The 17,844-nt window shown below is 36.9% G+C and overlaps 4 protein-coding genes across 5 annotated transcripts; 1 reads left to right on the top strand and 3 right to left on the bottom strand.

The window, feature by feature from the left end:
- Positions 1 to 553: 553 nt before the first annotated feature.
- On the top strand, positions 554 to 3,039 carry LOC116120719 (thioredoxin-like 1-1, chloroplastic). 2 transcript variants are annotated; one of them, XM_031406690.1, is made up of 4 exons: positions 554 to 1,171; positions 1,543 to 1,716; positions 1,824 to 1,988; positions 2,394 to 3,039. In XM_031406690.1, exons 1-4 carry the CDS (start codon positions 917 to 919, stop codon positions 2,682 to 2,684), a joined length of 885 nt encoding a protein of 294 aa, XP_031262550.1. In that variant the 5' UTR covers positions 554 to 916; the 3' UTR covers positions 2,685 to 3,039. The 2 variants fall into 2 exon arrangements, with proteins under 2 accessions (XP_031262550.1, XP_031262549.1); XM_031406689.1 differs by having other exon boundaries at positions 1,540 to 1,716.
- A 2,443-nt stretch (positions 3,040 to 5,482) lies between these two features.
- On the bottom strand, positions 5,483 to 8,260 carry LOC116120725 (transcription factor Pur-alpha 1-like). The gene is made up of 4 exons (XM_031406696.1): positions 7,700 to 8,260; positions 6,085 to 7,551; positions 5,765 to 5,989; positions 5,483 to 5,681 (listed from the first exon to the last, which is right to left on the bottom strand). Exons 2-4 carry the CDS (start codon positions 6,238 to 6,240, stop codon positions 5,544 to 5,546), a joined length of 519 nt encoding a protein of 172 aa, XP_031262556.1. The 5' UTR covers positions 6,241 to 7,551; positions 7,700 to 8,260; the 3' UTR covers positions 5,483 to 5,543.
- Positions 7,495 to 7,987, bottom strand: LOC116120705 (transcription factor Pur-alpha 1-like). The gene is made up of 2 exons (XM_031406673.1): positions 7,700 to 7,987; positions 7,495 to 7,551 (listed from the first exon to the last, which is right to left on the bottom strand). The coding sequence occupies exons 1-2, from the start codon at positions 7,985 to 7,987 to the stop codon at positions 7,495 to 7,497; spliced, it is 345 nt and encodes a 114-aa protein (XP_031262533.1).
- A 5,794-nt stretch (positions 8,261 to 14,054) lies between the features above and the next one.
- On the bottom strand, positions 14,055 to 15,765 carry LOC116120704. Its single transcript, XM_031406672.1, has 2 exons — positions 15,564 to 15,765; positions 14,055 to 14,932 (listed from the first exon to the last, which is right to left on the bottom strand). The coding sequence occupies exons 1-2, from the start codon at positions 15,763 to 15,765 to the stop codon at positions 14,055 to 14,057; spliced, it is 1,080 nt and encodes a 359-aa protein (XP_031262532.1).
- Between the last annotated feature and the right edge of the window lie 2,079 nt (positions 15,766 to 17,844).

Genomic DNA, 17,844 nt, shown 5'->3' with positions numbered 1-17,844 from the left:
AATTTCTTGGGATTGGTCCCACACAAGAATGAGGTGGCAGAGCACCAGGGTTTTATCCAAATCATATCCGCAAATCATTTACTTTTTTCCAAAATTCAAGGTTACATGCCACCACGTGTCCCGCAGTACACTATTCACGTGCACCAACCACTCACCAGTCACCACATACCACAAAAAAAAAAGTCATAAATAATTATTAAATAAACCTTATCCGTTTATACTTCACCTCATAAATTCGTAACCATCATAAAATTTCCCTCACCGTTAGATCCACTCTGATGAAAAAAACACCAACGTCCAGGATCAACCACCCCTTGTTTGAAAGTTGAAACACGCAAACTTAATTAATTACGCTTTTTCAACAACTTATCATAAATTACCAGAAAAAAGTGGAAAATAATTAAATAAACCTTATCCATATATAATATATCCCGAAATCACAAAACTTTATCACTGTTGGATCAAGTCTGATGAAAAAATAGACGGTCAGGATTATATCTTCTTTTATTTAAATAAAACACGCAACTGATTTTGCTTTTCAACAACCAATCACTTTACTGAAATAGAAAGCAATAAAAATTCAATCTTTAAAGAACAGCTGTTGCCATTTTCTTCTTTGAAACTGTTTTTCTTCGTTTTCAGAAAGCAGATTTTTGCTGGCTTGCTCTTGTTTCGGGGATTTCTTTGAAACTGTTTCTTATAAATCAAGAAAAGCTGTGTTATTGTTGTTTAAGCAACTAAAATCCAATCCTTTAACCTACTTTTGTTTCTGGGTTTCGTTTCACGAACGTATTTTTCACAATAGAAATCATCTCTTTCAACAAAATCTTGTTTCTTTTTTCATCTGGGTTCCACTGAAACTGCTTTCTTTGTTTTGGGCAAGTGTTTTTTCTTCTTTTTTGTGTTGTGAGACAAGATGGTTGATGTGTTGACCAAAGCAAATCTGTTTTCATGCTGTAATCCAAATCAACATGTTAATGGCCTCTCTTTGCTTCCAGAAAGCTGTCCCGCTTCGTGTTCTATGAGGGGTTTTCCAGTGAAATTGAAATCACATGCTTTGAGACTTTTTTCATCTTTGAGCAGTGATTTTAAAGGAAAGAGAGTTGTTTTGAGAGAAAATAAGGGTTTTCCCGGAGGAGGAAATTCATCAAAAGGCTCCATTAAAGCACAGGTAGGTAACAAATTTCTATATTTCAATTAAAAAATATTTGTTCTCTTTAATTGTTTATGTGTCTTTAAGATCAAACTTTGAGCTGTTTTAGGTTTCTTTTAAATGAAAAATTATATGGATTTTTAATTTTTCCCTCATAGGTTGATATCCATTAATAGTTAAGCTAAAACTTTGACATACATAAATTGTAATTTAAAGATTAAAATTTGATTTGTTCTTTTTTCCTTTTATTATCACCACGGTAAAGTTCCTGGACATGTTATCTGCCATGTTTAATTTCTTCTTGATGGTATTGATTTTTGATAGGTATGTTTGATTTTTGATGATTAGTATGAATTAAATAAAATTTTCTTCTTTGATCTGTTAAGCAGATCGGCCTTATAGGGAAATCCCAAAAGTGGTGGGTAAAGGGGCTGCAACCAAACATGAGAGAGGTGGACTCTGCACAAGATCTTGTAGACTTCCTTCTGAATGCTGGGGACAAACTTGTTGTTGTTGATTTCTTTTCTCCTGGTTGTGGTGGCTGCAAAGCTCTCCATCCCAAGGTATAATCTTCAAACATATGCATATGTGTGTGGGGAACTTTATGTCAATACTTTTATGTTTATGTTAAAGTATTAATCTTGTGAATGGGGTTTTTGTCTTGTGGCAGATATGTCAATTGGCAGAGATGCACCCAGATGTGCAGTTTCTTCAGGTGAATTATGAGGAGCACAAATCCATGTGTTATAGTCTGAATGTTCATGTGCTGCCGTTTTTCCGGTTTTACAGAGGGGCTCACGGGCGACTGTGTAGCTTTAGCTGCACTAATGCCACGGTTAGTTCGTGCTCGATCTGTTGTTATCTAATTCTTTAGGATATGTATGTCTTTTAACTACCATGTGAAGACCATTAGTGAATCATGAATGATTAGTTAATGAATATTATTGTTGTTAGTAATTACCCAGTTCCACTCACTGTAAACATATGTACTTTCCCTAATAGCATCTGAGGTTGTTTTCATTTGTCAAATTTATTCTCAGTTTGAAATACACTAAGAACACATGGATCAAACTAATTGAGAGCTTAATTTTCCAGAAAATGTATAAAACCAGTTGTTGCCATACTCTTCAAGATGATTCAGTTGTGCGCATTTTTGTAATATCACTCATTTATCTTGTGCATACTTCGCTTCCACCATACTGACTGTTTTACTTTCTTTATGTGACCATGATATTCACAGATCAAGAAATTTAAAGATGCTTTGGCTAAGCACACTACGGACCGTTGCAGCCTTGAGCCAACAAAAGGGCTGGAGGAAAAAGAACTCGTTGCATTGGCTGCTAACAAAGACCTCTCCTTCAACTATACACCAAAACCACAACCAACACCTGCCCCTGCCGAAGTGGAATTACCTGTACCACATGTAGTCACACCTCATACAATCTCAGATCTCGTCTTACCTCTTCCTTCAACAACCGTAAAATCTGGTCAAGACAGTAAAGAAAAACCGTTAGTTGCTTCTGGGAGATGATGCGGTTAGTTTTTGCCAGCCCCACCGTCCTCCATTACCCTTTTACAGGTCCATTTTGTGTTCTTTCTTTCATGTAAAATATCCAAGGCCAGAAAAGTGAACAAACTAGTAGAGGTTTAATCATACTGTATGTGTGTCCCAAAGGAATTGCAGGCTCTTGGATTTAGTTTTTTGGATCCTAGCTTGCTGATCTCAAGGGTGTTTGAAGAGCAAATCTCTTTTGTGTTTTGTTGGTTTGCTCTTGTTGGAGGCTAGCCCTTTGTGGTTGTAAATATCTTTTAGTTTCCTATTTGAGTGATGAAAAGATACTTTTTAATCCATAAAAGCTATATATATATATATATATATATAGAGCTAACTATTGAGTACTTGTATTAAATCTGTATTATGTGATATAAAGATGATTTTTCTTTTATTTCTCGAGCATTCTGGTGAAAACTAAGATCTATCGAGCTAACCTATTTAGCACTTGTATTAAATCTGTATTATGTGATATAAAGATGATTTTTCTTTTATTTCTCGAGCATTCTGGTGAAAACACTATACTATGAGATTCCATTTCATGATTCAAACTGGGTTTAGTCATCAGAATAATTTGCTATTTTTGATATATAGACAATATGATATTTAATGATACACTATCAGGATATTTGAGAAACCTCAGGAATGAATATGACCCTTGAAGGAAAAAATGCAGAATTATACAAAATGGAAACCATAAAACCGACGTCGCAAATGGGAAGGGAACGAAAAATGTCACCTTCCTGATAGTTTGAAATAATCTCTTTCTCTTTCTGTTAAGTTAATGAACTGTTGAAAAGATCATAGAAATTTCAAGAAAAGTATAGAGCTTTCCTTGTGGCCAACAGCCAAAAACCAATTGATCTGATGGTTGATAGCACAATCCAGGGCCACAAAGAGGACCATAAAATTTGGCCATTAGCATTACAAAATTTGCAGAAATCAAAACTTATAGTTTGTGTCCCTTTCTGATAGACTGGTCCACAAAAGCAGATGGTGCATTAGCATATGCTGTGAGCTAAATTGATTGAACAGAGAAAGCACTTGCTAAAAACACTTGTTAAAGGGTAAAAGCAAAGATTGGTTAAGATATTGCGTGCGTCGGCTGTTGAGTGAACGTGGCCTTTCTTACTTCTAGCATTGCATTACCCAAAATTTAGGCTTTGAAATTGAAAACTCTGTTCTCTTTTCTTTCCGTGCGTCCAAGGTGTGTCCACCGTTTGTCCATGGCCTTCCTTTCCCATCAATTAGATTTTTGACATTATTCAAGATTCAAAATCTGGAAGCCCCTCTCTTGTTATCCCATGTGTCTAGGGTCTTGTCCATTCAAGAACCTGCTTCATACATCTGTTCGAATTTTAAAAGCAGCCTCTAACCCATATGATTTGACATGGTAATCAAGAGTTTTGAAGAGATTTATTTATTATTATTTTTAAATATGTTTTAACAAATGTTGTAAAATCATTTGATGGAAAGTTTTGACCCTACTCCTTTGGTGGCCAGTATTATTACTAGGCCATTAATCTCAGAAAAGCATGCATAAACAACAAAACAAATGAAACAGTTTCTGCACTGTCTAAGTAAGCTTCATTTCCTTTCGAATGAAAACAATGTTGTATTACTCTGGACACATGTCACTAGATTATGCAACAACTGTCTGCCATTCATTACCGTTAGCACAACCTTTTTGTTTTTTTTGTTTTTTGTTTTTTTAGTATGTTCAAACTAGTCTTTTAAGGTTTTTAAACGAATAATTGGGTAAATTCTCTCGGTGATCATCCTTATTAGTGTCTAGGAAGAGTTAAACTTAAGAACCTGTAATGAACCTCTTTGCTCTTTTACCATCAGAACTTAAGAATCTATGAAGTACTTCTTTACTCCTTTATTATAAGATCATTCAGTGGTAGTTGATGACGATAATTTATGAAAAAGAAGGAGAGAGCAGTGACAAAGATTTGAGAAATTGAGATGGAGCTAGATATCTGGTTGGAAATTACTAGGTAACAAGTTAATAGCATTTATTTTTCTCTTTGATAATTTTTCCCAAGTAAAAAAAATGGGACTTATTTAGCACAAACTCGAAATTTTAAGTCTTGATCATCTTAAGTGAGCTTAACTTTCTCAATATCAATGCCTCATTCAATATAAACAAAACTTGGACCAAAATTTGACAGTGAGCTTGAGGTTATGGAGATGGATAATTAAAAATTTATGACATGATATCATACTACAAAGGAGCTTTAAATCTAATTTGTCAATATAGTATCATTTTAAAATACACAAAGTAGAATACAGTATATTTTTGATTAATTGTCAGAATAACTGTATTAATTTTTATCTCCTTTTAATAATTTCCCATGGTTCTGAAGAGCCACTTTCAGTGGTCCACATGGGAGTGGACTGACCAACATGACTTGGCATGATATAAGAAAATGTCCTGCAACTGTTGGTTCCCTGCTTAATGATGTTCCAGTTTTTCCAAGCGATAATTTATCTCCAACCATAGGGTGATTCAGTGTTATAGGAAAATACCAATATACCATGGTTATGAACCATTGAACAAGAATTGTACACTTAAAACTTTCTTAACATAAAACCATGCATTCAACAACATCAATCTAGCAGCAAATAGCCAAATATCAAAGATTGAGTCCCCATTAATGAGCTCTGATGTTAGTATATACTGCAATCTTAACAGGCTGTATGAAGTTCTTGTTCAAGCTTCCATATATAAGGGTAATATGAAAACTGATATTGGTTTTGATGTGTGAGGCCAAACACTAAGTAACATTTAAGTCTTTTTCCACCTTAGTTTCTTTCAAAAGTCCAGCTCTCAGTTTACCTTCCTGAACCAGAATGTTTACTAGTACTAGCTGATGTTTCATTTTTGTTCTGGATGAAATGACCAACCATTTCATGGAACTGCTGCAATCTTGCCAATGGGATTATGATGGATGAACGATAACCATTCATCACCTGCAATTTCAATACAAAAGAGATTTTGAAAAAATACGAAGTACTAGTATCTAAGAATCATTAATATACTATGATAAATTTACCTCAGATATCTTTAAGAAATTGCCCTTCTTATTGCTTCCAAGATCAAAGTAGAATTTCTTCAAGCCGGCTCTCAGCATTTTTGATTCCCCAATGCCAGTATTATCATTCTGTGAAGGTTCTATATATAACTCTGCCACTGTCAAATTTTCAGCACTTGGACTATCAGTGGAGTCAACTTTGGCATCTGATACCTTGTTTGGTCGTTTCAAAGGATCAAATCTTGTCTATGTCATCACAAGTAGAAGAAGAATCCATTAAGATCTTTTCTTGAAAGAGAAACCAACTATTACCACAGAAAATAAAACAGAAAAGCCAAGACCTCAAAAGGAGGGCACATATGTTTTGCAGTGTCAGCAAGCTCCACTAATGTCTTTCTGAAATGTTCCCAACCATTGTTTTCTGAAGGAATGAATATGGTGTTTTTTGCTTCCCTTGATGACGCTTTCCAAACCTGCAAGCAGAACGTTGCAACCATCAAACACAACAGAACTAAGACAGCTCAAAATGCACTATATCATATCAATATTTGTTGATTTCTCTCACTCTTATTACTGATCAAAACAAATAAAGACAAGGCATATTTCTGAAAGGTGAAAATAAAGAAACAAAAATGACCACAGTGCAGATAAGTAGAAAAGAAAATGCAACATGTAAGCTCAATCAGCAGAAATCCTAAAAAATTTTGATCAATAACTTGTTCAGTTGGGACAGGAGCACAACTTCAGATGAAGAATGTGCTGAGGTACATAGAAAAACATGAGTGAAGTAATGCTTCCCAAGAAAAAGAAAAAAAAAAATTGACGATAAAAGCTTGTGTATAAAACCATACCTGAAGATATATGATGAGAAAGTTCGAAAGTATTCAAGACTGCACCGGAAAGCAAAGCTCAAATTTGTAGAAAACCACATCACAAATACAAGATGAGAAGGTTCAAAGTGTCCTGGACTCCACAGAATGCTAAGTTCAAATGATTTCAATCCCAATCATGGGATTATTTAAAGTTGAAATGCTACTAATTTGAAGCCTAAATTTCCTAATAGTGGTTTTGTTACTCTGCAGCAATCATATTATAGTAAATTATTTGAAATATAAAAAAGATGACCCAAGCAAATCCAACAAAATCATTGAGAAAAAACTTTTGTTTGTGGAGGTGAAAAAGAAATAATAAGTAGGTGTCTTGAAAATCAAGTATATGCAAAGGTTCAACATCTCAAGATACAGTTCTTCTGCTTAATTATTCATATTTCAAGGAGAGTGCTAGATCATTTCAAGAAGCACATCTCAAGGCTCAGCATTGAGCTTATATTTCTACATTGACACACAAATACCCAGCAGAAAAGTTCCTGTAATAGTGCAAAGTTCCATGGCAAATATTCATATACACAACGTGGATTCTAACAATCCACATATCTCACTTCTTCACCTTTAATTTAAAAGATATCAAAATCATCACCAGTCATGTATAACTTCATAATATACATAAAACCCACACTTGGCCAAGCAACCTCTACAGCATTCATGAATCTAAGATAGCTGATTTTCCAGCCCATTTTAGTTCTTTGAATTGATGATACTTTTTAGTAGTTTTCCTCAACCTTCCAACAAATTTCTAAAATGCTTACAACGAAATGGCCACTGACCTTTGAAATAAAAACTCTCCCAACAAGTCAAAGGTACTATTATGATTTACAAGCACTTAAAAATAGGTGGAGATAATAGACAACCATTTTACTTTACCTTTAGAAACTGGCCCCATTTGTTCTGTCCAACCATAAAGCGAAACTCCTACACAACAGAAAGAAAAAGAAAAAGAAAAAGAACCAATAAAATAAAACCTCAAAGAAAAAGCTTTCCAACTCAGAAGTTGAAACCCATGAATAAAAAAACTGTCCCAAAAGAAAAAAAAGAGCAATGAAAGCTACAGTACACATACCACTTTGTCATCGATCTTAAGTTGTTTTGGTTTGCTAATTTTCTTATTCTGTTGGTTGTTTTCAAAATCAGAACAAAAGCCTTCCAAAACATCCAAGAAGGCAGCAAGTGCCTTTGAAGGGATCAAAATAGAGTGATCGTTTAGTGAAGATATAAGCATAAATTGATGGTGAGCATTCTCCTTGTACTCAAAACAGAACTCACTCTGCTCTATCCGTATGTCCTTTTGTAGAAACAACACTTCCATATCACCAAAAAAACCTCCCGGTCCCGGTCCCGGTTTCTCCATTTCTCAAACTCAAAACAAAGAATGGAGAAGATTTCTTTCAGAAAATAAAGAAATGAATGAATGTATAATAAATGAAAAGAACGTAGGGTTGGCGGCTATTGGCTACTTTAAGAAATGGAAGTACGAAAAAAGAATTGAGTTGGCAATATAAAAACTTTATATGTGTCTTCAACTGGGGATGAATGAGTGGCCAGAGTCATTTCAAGTTCGGAACATATTTGTGCCAAGTGCCAGCCTTAACTGTGAGGATCTCACGTTGGATGCTTAAGTTTAAGGGTTCTTTCACCCATCATATCGGTATTTTTAGTTGGGTGATCTTTAAATTAGGTTAAAATATACTATTGTTGGGACTCAAGCCCAATAGAAGTTTCAACCCAAAAGACTGATTGGCTTGATAAGTTGAAAAACTCCTAAATTTAAGTACCATACTTTGTATGTGTGAAATCCCGAAATGAGCTCCTAACATAAATTGGCAATTTAAAAAAAACTTGTAGGAGGGTCTTTAATTGATTAGCGGTTGCTTGCATTGAGGCTGTGCAAAACCAAAACCCAAAAACTCAAAAATCTAAATGGGACCAAACTAAATGGTGCGGTTCGGTAAAGTTACGAGATACTTTTATGAGTTGATTGGTCTGAAGATTATAAATTCGAAGAATTCCAAGTTAAATCAAAGGATTTGTATGTGTTATGACTTGGGTTTTGGAGATGGACTTGGAATCGAGTTAAGGAGCGAGTTGGTGGTTGAGTGGGTTTGGGATTCTTCTTTGGTCGACCAATGATGAGTGAGATTATATGGGTAGATTGTTAAAGGGATCCAATCCCTACTGTACACAGCTTTTTTGGAGATAAATTTCTATGCCTTACATTCATTCATTCTTCTTTTTATAGACTCTAATACAACTGGCTCAACTACTGCCACTTTGCCCATTACACAGACGTGGGTTACTTGCTAAAGACTAGGAATTAAACTGACTCAACTACACCCCCTTTGTATATTACACGGACGTGGGTTACTTGCTAAAAACTAGGACTTGAACAAGGAAAATACAAAAGACTCATGCATAAAATAAGGCGCTACCACATAACCAACACCATCCTAACAGATTGGTTCGTAACATTCCCTCCTCCTCAAAAAGAGCTTGTCCTCAAGGGCTATATCTGGAAACCTTATCTTTAGTTCTTCAAGGCTTTCCCACGTGGCATCTACAGGAGATAGTCCAACCCGCTGTACCAGTTCTTCAGCTTTCCCTTTCCGTATGCGCTTGTCTAGTATTGCTTGAGGAGTTGGAACCATACGAGACTTTTTATCTAGTTTTGGAAGTTGTGCTATGACATGCATAGAATCGCCAATCTTTGGTCTGAGCAATGAAACATGGAACACATGATATATCCTTGAATCCTTTGGCAAGTCAAGCTTATAAGCAACTCGCCCGAGCTTCTATATTATCTTAAATGGCCCATAATGCTTGGGAGCAAGTTTCATATTCCGCATGAGGGCAAGGGAAGCTTGCTTTTATGGCTGAAGTTTAAGATAGACCCAATCTCCTAAGGAAAATTCCCTTTCTCTGTGAGTCCCATCATAAACTCGTTTCATACGAGATTGAGCCTTCTTCAAAGTCTGACACAATTCCTTCAGTGCCTTATCTCTTTGAAGCAGTCCATCTCCGACAGCTTGTACCCTTGCAGTGCTGGGAATATAAGATAACAGAGTTGGAGAAGTTCAGTTGGTTGTCTGTGCTCAGCTTTGTTGCGTTGACAGACATCACACTTCTTGATAAATTCCTTGAGTTGTTGCTTAAGACCAGTCCAATAAAATAATGCCTTCAAGCGTTGGAGCGTTTTGACAAATTCCTCATGTGTGCTATCATGGAACTGGGATAGTATATCCCCCAAGAGTGGTGAGTCATCTACAAGATAAATGCGTTCTTTAAAAAAATTACACCTTCATGATATCTCCATGGACCAATGGCATTATACTTTAAACATAATTGGACTAGTCGTTGGAGCTTGGAGTTAGTTGCCACTTCTTCTTTGATGGCCGAAATCCATTGTGGAATAGGAGAAGAAATGGCTGAAACCTCTCCTTCATAGGTGCTTCGTGAAAGCGCACCTGCAACTATATTTTCTCTTCCTTGTTTGTACTCTATGGTGAAATTGAACCCCCCATCAATTTATATAGCCATTTTTGTTGTGCAAGAGTGGTGATCGTTTGCTCCCACAAGTAATTAAGATTTCGTTGATCATACAGACAATAAGAATCTTTCCCAACAAGTAAGGCCTCCATTTTTGGACCGTAGAGACTAATGCAAGCATCTCCTTGTCATAGGTTGACATGAGAAGGTTTTTTCCACTAAGAGCTCTGCTAAAGAATGCTATTGACCTCTTGTCCTATAGCAACACAACGCTAATTCCAGAGCAAGACGCATCGCATTCTACCACATAGCTTTTTGAAAAATCAGGTAAGGCTAGAACTAGTGCCTTTGCCATCACTTGCTTTAAGTTGTGGAAAGCTTCCTCAGCAGTTTGGGACCAAACAAACCCATTTTTGTAGCATTTTTGTGAGTGGTCAAACGATTTTCCCGTAGTCCTAAATAAATTTTCAATAATGACCAATGAGGCGAAGGAAACCTTGAAGCGCCTTGGATGTAGTAGGTTTTGGCCAATTAAGCATAGCCGTAACCTTTTCTGGATCTACCGCTACTCCTTGGCGAGTAATGATATGGCCCAAGTAAGTTACCTGTGTGTCACCAAAATGACATTTTTGCTTTTTCACAAATAACTTGTTAGTTCGTAAGATATTAAAGACCACTTTCAAATGTTGTAAATGGTCATCCCATGACTTGCTATAGATCAGTATATCATCGAAAAAGACAAGGACAAACTTACGGAGGTGCTCAAGAAAGACGTCATTCATGAGAGCTTGAAATGAGGAGGGTGCGTTAGTCAGGCCAAACGGCATGACTAGAAATTCATAATGCCCACTATGTGTTCGAAAGGCTGTTTTGTGTATATCATGAGGATGGACTTGAATTTGATAATAGCTAGAGTGTAAGTCCAACTTTGAGAAGAAAAGAGCACCATGTAATTCATCGAGCAACTCATCTATCACCGGAATTGGAAACTTATCTTTAATGGTCACTTTGTTGAGAGCTCTATAGTCGATGCACATCCTCCATGACTCGGCTTTTTTCTTGACCAATAACAAAAGTGAGGAATAAGGACTTGTGCTACGCCGAATGACTCCTGATTTTAGTAAGTCGCTCACCAACTTTTCAATCTCATCTTTTTGGAAATGAGGGTACCGGTATGGGCGTACGTTGACAGGTCCAGCCCCAGGAAGGTGCGGGATGTGATGACCATGCTGACGTGGTGGTGGCAGGCTATCTGGTTCAGAGAAGATGTCAACATATTCCTCTAGTATTGCAAGTAATGATTCGTTGATCGGTTTGACTTGTGGGTAATCATTAACAAGACCACCTCTGGACACCCTTGTTTTAATACATGTTCCAAGAAAAAGTTCTCTACAAGCTTATCTTGTGAAGATGCTAAGCCCTACAAACATACCTTTTTCCCAAAACTGTGAAACGCATTTGAAGCTGGGAAAAGTCCCTGATAATGGGGCCCAAGGTCCTAAGCCATTGAGTGCCTAGGATGATCTCATATCCATCCAAGGGTAACAAATAGAAAACTAATTGAAGCGGTATACCTTGAATATGGAGCATGACCCGATTGCACTGCCCTGGACTGGTCAACCGTTCTCCGCTGGCTACTGCCACCTTAAACGACCTCCCTTCCCTCGGATCCACTTTAGCAGCCAGAGAATTGCTAATAAAATTGTGTGCGCTCTCTGAATCGACCAATATGTGCACTGGTAATGAAAACAAAGTCCCTTTTAGCCTCATAGTTTGGGGGGTACAAGCTCCAGAGATTGCATTGAAAGAGATCTCAGGCGTTGACCAGTGGCCCTTTTCCATCATTGTCTTCATCCTCAGGCCAACAAGCTTCAATGACAAATAAGCGTTTGCATTGATGGCCGGGAGAATATCTTTCATTGCAGCGGAAACAAAGACCCTTGTCTCTCCTTTCTTTGACTTCTTCTGGCATTGTGCACTTAACTAGAGAAGCCAGTGGGGTGCGCAATGGAGCTAGAGCTTGCTTGACTTTAGAGTTATCCAACAGCGGAGGGCGTCGGATGGCCTGGCTCTGGGCTTCAAAAAAGCGAGCAAGGCCAATTACTACTTCTAACGTAATGGGATTTCCAGCTCTAACATCTGCTTGCAAATTGTCACGAAGTCCACTGATGAAGCAACTAACCTGCTGTTGTGAAGTGACTTGCCCAGCCCATGAGAGAAGGCGTTCAAACTGTGTCTGATACTCTTTGACACTCCCAAACTGCTTCATTTTGATAAGGTCAGCAAAAAAGTCTTGGAATTTTGTGGGACGGTACCTTGCATGTACTCCTTGTTTAAACTCCTCCCAATTCATGGTCCCATGCGTTTGCTTGTGAAGTTGCAGCCACATTTGTGCATCTCCTTCCATGTGAAAGGAAGCAAGTGCCACTTTCTCCTCTTCTAAAGTGCACTGAAATAAAAAAATTGCTCCACCCGACAGAGCCTACTTGTTGGATCTTCACCGCCGTTGAATCGAGGGAAGTCAAGCTTGACCAACTTTGGAGCACCGGAATTAATGGAGGTTCCTGCGTTGGTTGAACTATTGGAATGTCCCCTGTTATTGCGAGATTGGGATGTTTCTCCCCGCTCACGCAAAATGGCTTGAGTTTCCCACTTCGACGACCAAGTTGCAAAGAGCTCGGTCATCCGTTCAATGAGCTTCTCTTGTTCGACAGCAAGTGTGCTAACCTCCTTCTCTAAACTCTCCATTCGATGCTCCATTGCCCCTGGCTCTGATACCATTATTTACGACCTGGGTTTTGGAGATGGACTTGGGATCGAGTGAAGGGGCGAGTTGGTGGTTGAGTGGGTTTGGGTTTCTTCTTTGGTTGACCAATGATGAGTGGGATGATATTGGTAGGATTGTTAAAAGGATCCAATCCCTACTGTTCACAGCTTTTTTGGAGATAAATTTCTATGCCTTGCATTCATTCATTCTCCTCTTTATAGACTCTAATACAACTGACTCAACTACTCCCACTTGCTAAAAACTAGGACTTGAACAAGGAAAGTACAAGAGACTCATGCATAAAAAAAGGCAATACCACATAACCAACACCATCCTAAGTCCTAACAAATTGGTTCGTAACAGTATGTATAATTGTTTTTAAAGAACATATTATATCGTACAAAGAATTTGAGTTTTGGTTAAAATCCCCATCTTCTTACATAAAATGCGTTATTATTAATGTATTCTTGTATATATTACAGACAAGCTTCAATAAAAACATAGTGCAACAATGTGAAATGTAACCAGCTGAATATATATTTACCTGAAACTCAACTGTAATTCTCTCAACTTATCAAGATCAAGATCTATTTTTTAGTAATATTTTTACTCGTCAATCGATCAATCACAAATATGTATTTACTCCTATAAAAACTCATATTAAAAGAGGATTTTGATCCTGCAACTACTACTTAATCAAGCAAGACGGTGTGGTTGAACAAATAAACAACATGAATCCAAAGATGGCAATGCAGAAGTTTCTATTACTCTTATAAAAGTTAATAAATAAACAACATAACTTAAAATATCAATAATAATATCTTTTCAAAGTTAGTATCTCAATCGATGTGATTGTTGATGTGTCAATATTATATTAAATATATAATAATTTGGTATAATATTGTGTTTCTTATAATTAATATAATATTGACACGTTGATAACTATATAAAAAAAGATCCAAACTTTATATACCTAGTATTACTCTGAGAATATGTATGGTAATACAAAAGTGTTATATATAATTTACACAATATATATCCATAGAACCTATGGAATCCAAGCAAAACAGCCATTTACACCACAGAAAAGACAACACAGAGAAAGAATCAGAATATATTGATGAACAAAGAAAAGGGAGTACTCATCCTATCTTCATCCATCAATCTACTAATTTATCTGATCCATATTATGATCAATTGATCTCTTTCTTTCCTTAATCTTACCCTTTGGACTATGTGGAAGACTACCAGCTCTCTGAGGCAGCCTAATTCCATAAACTGGCTCATCAATTCCGTACTTACTATAACTCCCAATTCCTAAAAGACTCCTATTTGTTGAGTTACTTCTTGTGTAGAACGGATGTTGGCCATGCCCCATCTGCGATGGCCTCGGGAAATCCGCCTGTGTCAACGACGCAAACTGAGACCTGTGACCCTGGTAACCGTGCGCGTATGGCGGCTGCTGCTGTTGCTGATGCTGATGGTTCGCATAAAAATGATGTGGAAGTTGGTGGAAATGGTTGCTATTCACGCCATGGAAACCGCTACCGCTGACACCGCCTCCAAAACCACACAGACTTGGCGAGCTTTGAACCCTGTGCATCGGAAGTCCACTGCTCTGGTAACACTCCATGTTCAAGATGAGGTCGGGAGGGAAAGAATCGATGGTGATGCTCTCCGGGGAGGTGGATTTCGGGGACGAACATGCGGAGGAAATGCCGAAGGGAGAACGGGTGGCATTGATTGGAGGGAGTTTCCAGTGACCGGTTGTACGGACAAGGCCGTTGATGGCATCGATGTAGCGTTGTTCGATAGCATGGGGATCCATGGACGTGGCTTGGTTCTCGAGTATGACAGGATTTGAGGGGAAGAGAAAGGTTCTCAGCTTGGGATTGCCTTCAGTATCTTGACGATCGTATTCCTCGAGCATATGCCTGAGATCTTCATCAGTTCGGACGGATACAAGGGATTCGAAATCCTCAGGAATCAGCTGGTATTTCAGAACCATGTCTCCTTCATACATTGTGCCAATCTTCTTCATTAACTCTGCAATATCATGAAATAAAGCTGATTAAAAATTAAAAAAAGCCTATACAACTTATCAAATCAATTGATTAGTTTTCAACATTTGCAACATCTTCCAACCTATATTAAACTCATTGGCAACATATTCCTTCTGTTTTCTAAAATGATGAAAACTATATCTATTTCCTCATTAAAACCACTACAATAAATGCACCAATATCAACAATTCTGTTAAACCAAATATAATTCACATACATTCACATCATTTCTCACATAGTTTTCATATATTCATAGAACAATAGTCCCACCTAATGTCCCACCACCTTAGGACCACCAATTATCAAACACAAGAATACATTCCAAAAGAAAAAAAATTTATAAAACACTGGACGTATAAGATATTGATTCGATAACATTATTATAACATCAACTGATATAACCAATCAAGACGCGTCATGTTGTACCATATCTTTGATGAGTATCACTATTACTACATTTCGAATACTTAACCCCATTATATATGTTACTAAAATGATACGTTGTCTGCATTAACAATGTTACATTCTCGGCGACCTTAAAGGAATGAATGAATGGATCCGGTAACATATATAGAATTCCATTATCCTATAATCTAAAGATTGGAAATATTTACTGGAGAAATTGATTTCACGAGGCACAGCAATGACACGTGTCTCGCCACCCATGTACTTTAGGCTACCATCAACGGCTCTGGGCAATATTTTCCCACCATGGCTACACAAAAACTTCACCCTGTTCCTCGGAGAAGACGAAGACAAGGTTTCATCACCCGCGCCACTGCCATCGCCAGCGCCTCCACCACCGTCACTGGCCATAGATGACCAAGTTTACTATACAAAAAAGAGTCGGTTTGGATGAATATAATGTAATCGAATGCAATGAAATAAAAGAATGGTTGAATGTGAAAAAAAAAAGGAAGAGATTATTAGTGGGAAAAAGCTAAAAATAGCAAAGGGAAAGAAGGAGACCACAGGTTGGAGGTTGGCTGTTGGCTATTTCTTGGGGTCACTGTTTTCTTGTTTTATTTCTTTATTTTTTTGCACGGAATTTTGAAGATTCAGAGTCAGACACTTGTGCCGATTTGTATTGCGGATATCCATGCAAATATATTGCGAATATTTGAGAAAGATTCATTTACTAATATAGGATTTGGTTTACAATTTTGTGTTTTTGAGAAAAGTTCTCTTAAAAAAGTTAAAAAAAATTAAATTGGGTAGGTATTACGATATAGAATTATAAATTATTAAAATACCCCCTATATTTGTTTTTTTATAAAATACCCCTATAATAAAACATTAAAAATTAATAAAAATACCCTCAACCCACCCTCAAATACGGATAGCTAGCCACCACCACCGAAGGGTGGCCGGAGTCACTGTATCAATGCATGACCGACTAGATCTTGATAGTCGTGTACCGATATGACCTTTTCCGGCCAGATCCACGGTGGATCTGGCCGTATTTGCTATTCAACGACTTTGGCCTTAGATCCGATCTTTTCCGGCCAGATCCACTGTAGATCTGGCCAAAAAAGGCTAGATCGGCGCACTACTAGCTAGATTCAGCCGATAGTGCGCCATTCTACCAGATTTCGGCCATTTTCCGACAGTGGTGGCCGGAATATGGTAAATGTGGATCGTTGGGGTGTTTTTGCAATTTTTTAAAAAATATTTAGGGGTATTTAATTAAATTAACAAATTTAGGAGGTTTAAAAAATGTTGAATAATATTGAATAATATTGAGAGTTTTTGTATTTTACTGTTTAACTTTTTTGGGAATACTAAAAGTAGTATTCCCAAAATGCAACCAAACGAAGCCATAACCTTTAAAAGAAATTATATCTGATAATATCTACATTTACTAATATAACCTTTAGAGGGCGTGCGGTTAATTCAGGAATGTTGTATTACCAGAAAGGGGAGTATATCCAACAATTTTTATTGGATTGTGATAACGTGTACCTTAACAACAATTCAAAGGAAGAAATTCAGTGTAAAGAGTGAACCACCCCTAAGTGGCCGGGTGATGGGAAAAGAACTCTTGGGTGTATTATTTAAGAGGTTCTGGGTGTATTACTTAAGAGGTTCTGTGTTAGATTTCCCTCGATTGCTAATAAGGGTGGGGTTATTAATATAAAAAATACCACTTTGATGTGTCAATGATTTTTCAATTCATAAAAATAAATAGAATAAATATATATAATAAAAATTTGGTTTCAAGGGGTTTGCATATGTAAAATATTCATATGATTACAAGCCAAGATCTGTATTATAAGTTTTTTCTAGTAGCAACCAATAAGAAAATTTAAGTAAATGAAGGTTAGGAAATAAAAAAATGAAGCTGAGATGGAAGGGCATTTGGGTAATTCAATTTCCAACATACTGTTTTACTAAAAATAGAAGGTTGAAAATTAGGGCTTTAAAGTTAAAGTAATGCATGGAGTATACGTCATGTCGTTTTTCAATCAACCGATTGGTTCTCTTGTCGGTGTCAAAGACCGAATAAAGAACATAAACATGTTGGAACTTGGACATGTCGAAACCTCGAGCTCATGGGGCCCAGAATGCTTATGTGTACCAACTTTTTCCATGATCAAGACCCATGTGACTTATATGATGACATGTCATAGTGTGACATTTCTTTTCTCTTGCCATGGAAGGGAAGTTTTTTTTTTTTTAATTATAATTAAAATTGGTCCCCATAGCTATAATAAAATTGGCCAAAAAATAATTGCAATATCTGAGAATCTAAGAATTTTTTTTTAGTAGGTGGTCTTGAAATTTCGAGATATCAAACCATTAAAAATATAAAATACAAGTAATATATGATCATACCAACTAGGTCCTTTAGCCTTCTCCAAGGTAAGATGCTAACTTACCTTAGTAACAATCTCC

This window comes from Pistacia vera, unplaced genomic scaffold, assembly GCF_008641045.1.
Source record: "Pistacia vera cultivar Batoury unplaced genomic scaffold, PisVer_v2 Contig941, whole genome shotgun sequence".
In the NCBI taxonomy this organism is placed as follows: domain Eukaryota; kingdom Viridiplantae; phylum Streptophyta; class Magnoliopsida; order Sapindales; family Anacardiaceae; genus Pistacia; species Pistacia vera.
Note: the sequence above shows the minus strand (reverse complement) of the source record. Positions and strands in the feature narration are given on the sequence as shown.

Excerpts from the sequence above, each read along its gene's own strand:
- LOC116120719 (XM_031406689.1), top strand. The coding sequence starts at position 917 with ATGGTTGATGTGTTGACCAAAGCAAATCTGTTTTCATGCTGTAATCCA. Across the intron at positions 1,717-1,823 it reads GCAAAGCTCTCCATCCCAAG|ATATGTCAATTGGCAGAGAT; the intron begins GTATAATCTTCA and ends GTCTTGTGGCAG. Across the intron at positions 1,989-2,393 it reads TTAGCTGCACTAATGCCACG|ATCAAGAAATTTAAAGATGC; the intron begins GTTAGTTCGTGC and ends TGATATTCACAG.
- LOC116120705 (XM_031406673.1), bottom strand. The coding sequence starts at position 7,987 with ATGGAGAAACCGGGACCGGGACCGGGAGGTTTTTTTGGTGATATGGAA. Across the intron at positions 7,552-7,699 it reads TTAAGATCGATGACAAAGTG|GAGTTTCGCTTTATGGTTGG; the intron begins GTATGTGTACTG and ends TCTGTTGTGTAG.
- LOC116120704 (XM_031406672.1), bottom strand. The coding sequence starts at position 15,765 with ATGGCCAGTGACGGTGGTGGAGGCGCTGGCGATGGCAGTGGCGCGGGT. Across the intron at positions 14,933-15,563 it reads TCGTGAAATCAATTTCTCCA|AGTTAATGAAGAAGATTGGC; the intron begins GTAAATATTTCC and ends ATGATATTGCAG.
- LOC116120725 (XM_031406696.1), bottom strand. The coding sequence starts at position 6,240 with ATGGTTGCAACGTTCTGCTTGCAGGTTTGGAAAGCGTCATCAAGGGAA. Across the intron at positions 5,990-6,084 it reads ATATGTGCCCTCCTTTTGAG|ACAAGATTTGATCCTTTGAA; the intron begins GTCTTGGCTTTT and ends GTGATGACATAG. Across the intron at positions 5,682-5,764 it reads ATTTCTTAAAGATATCTGAG|GTGATGAATGGTTATCGTTC; the intron begins GTAAATTTATCA and ends TTGAAATTGCAG.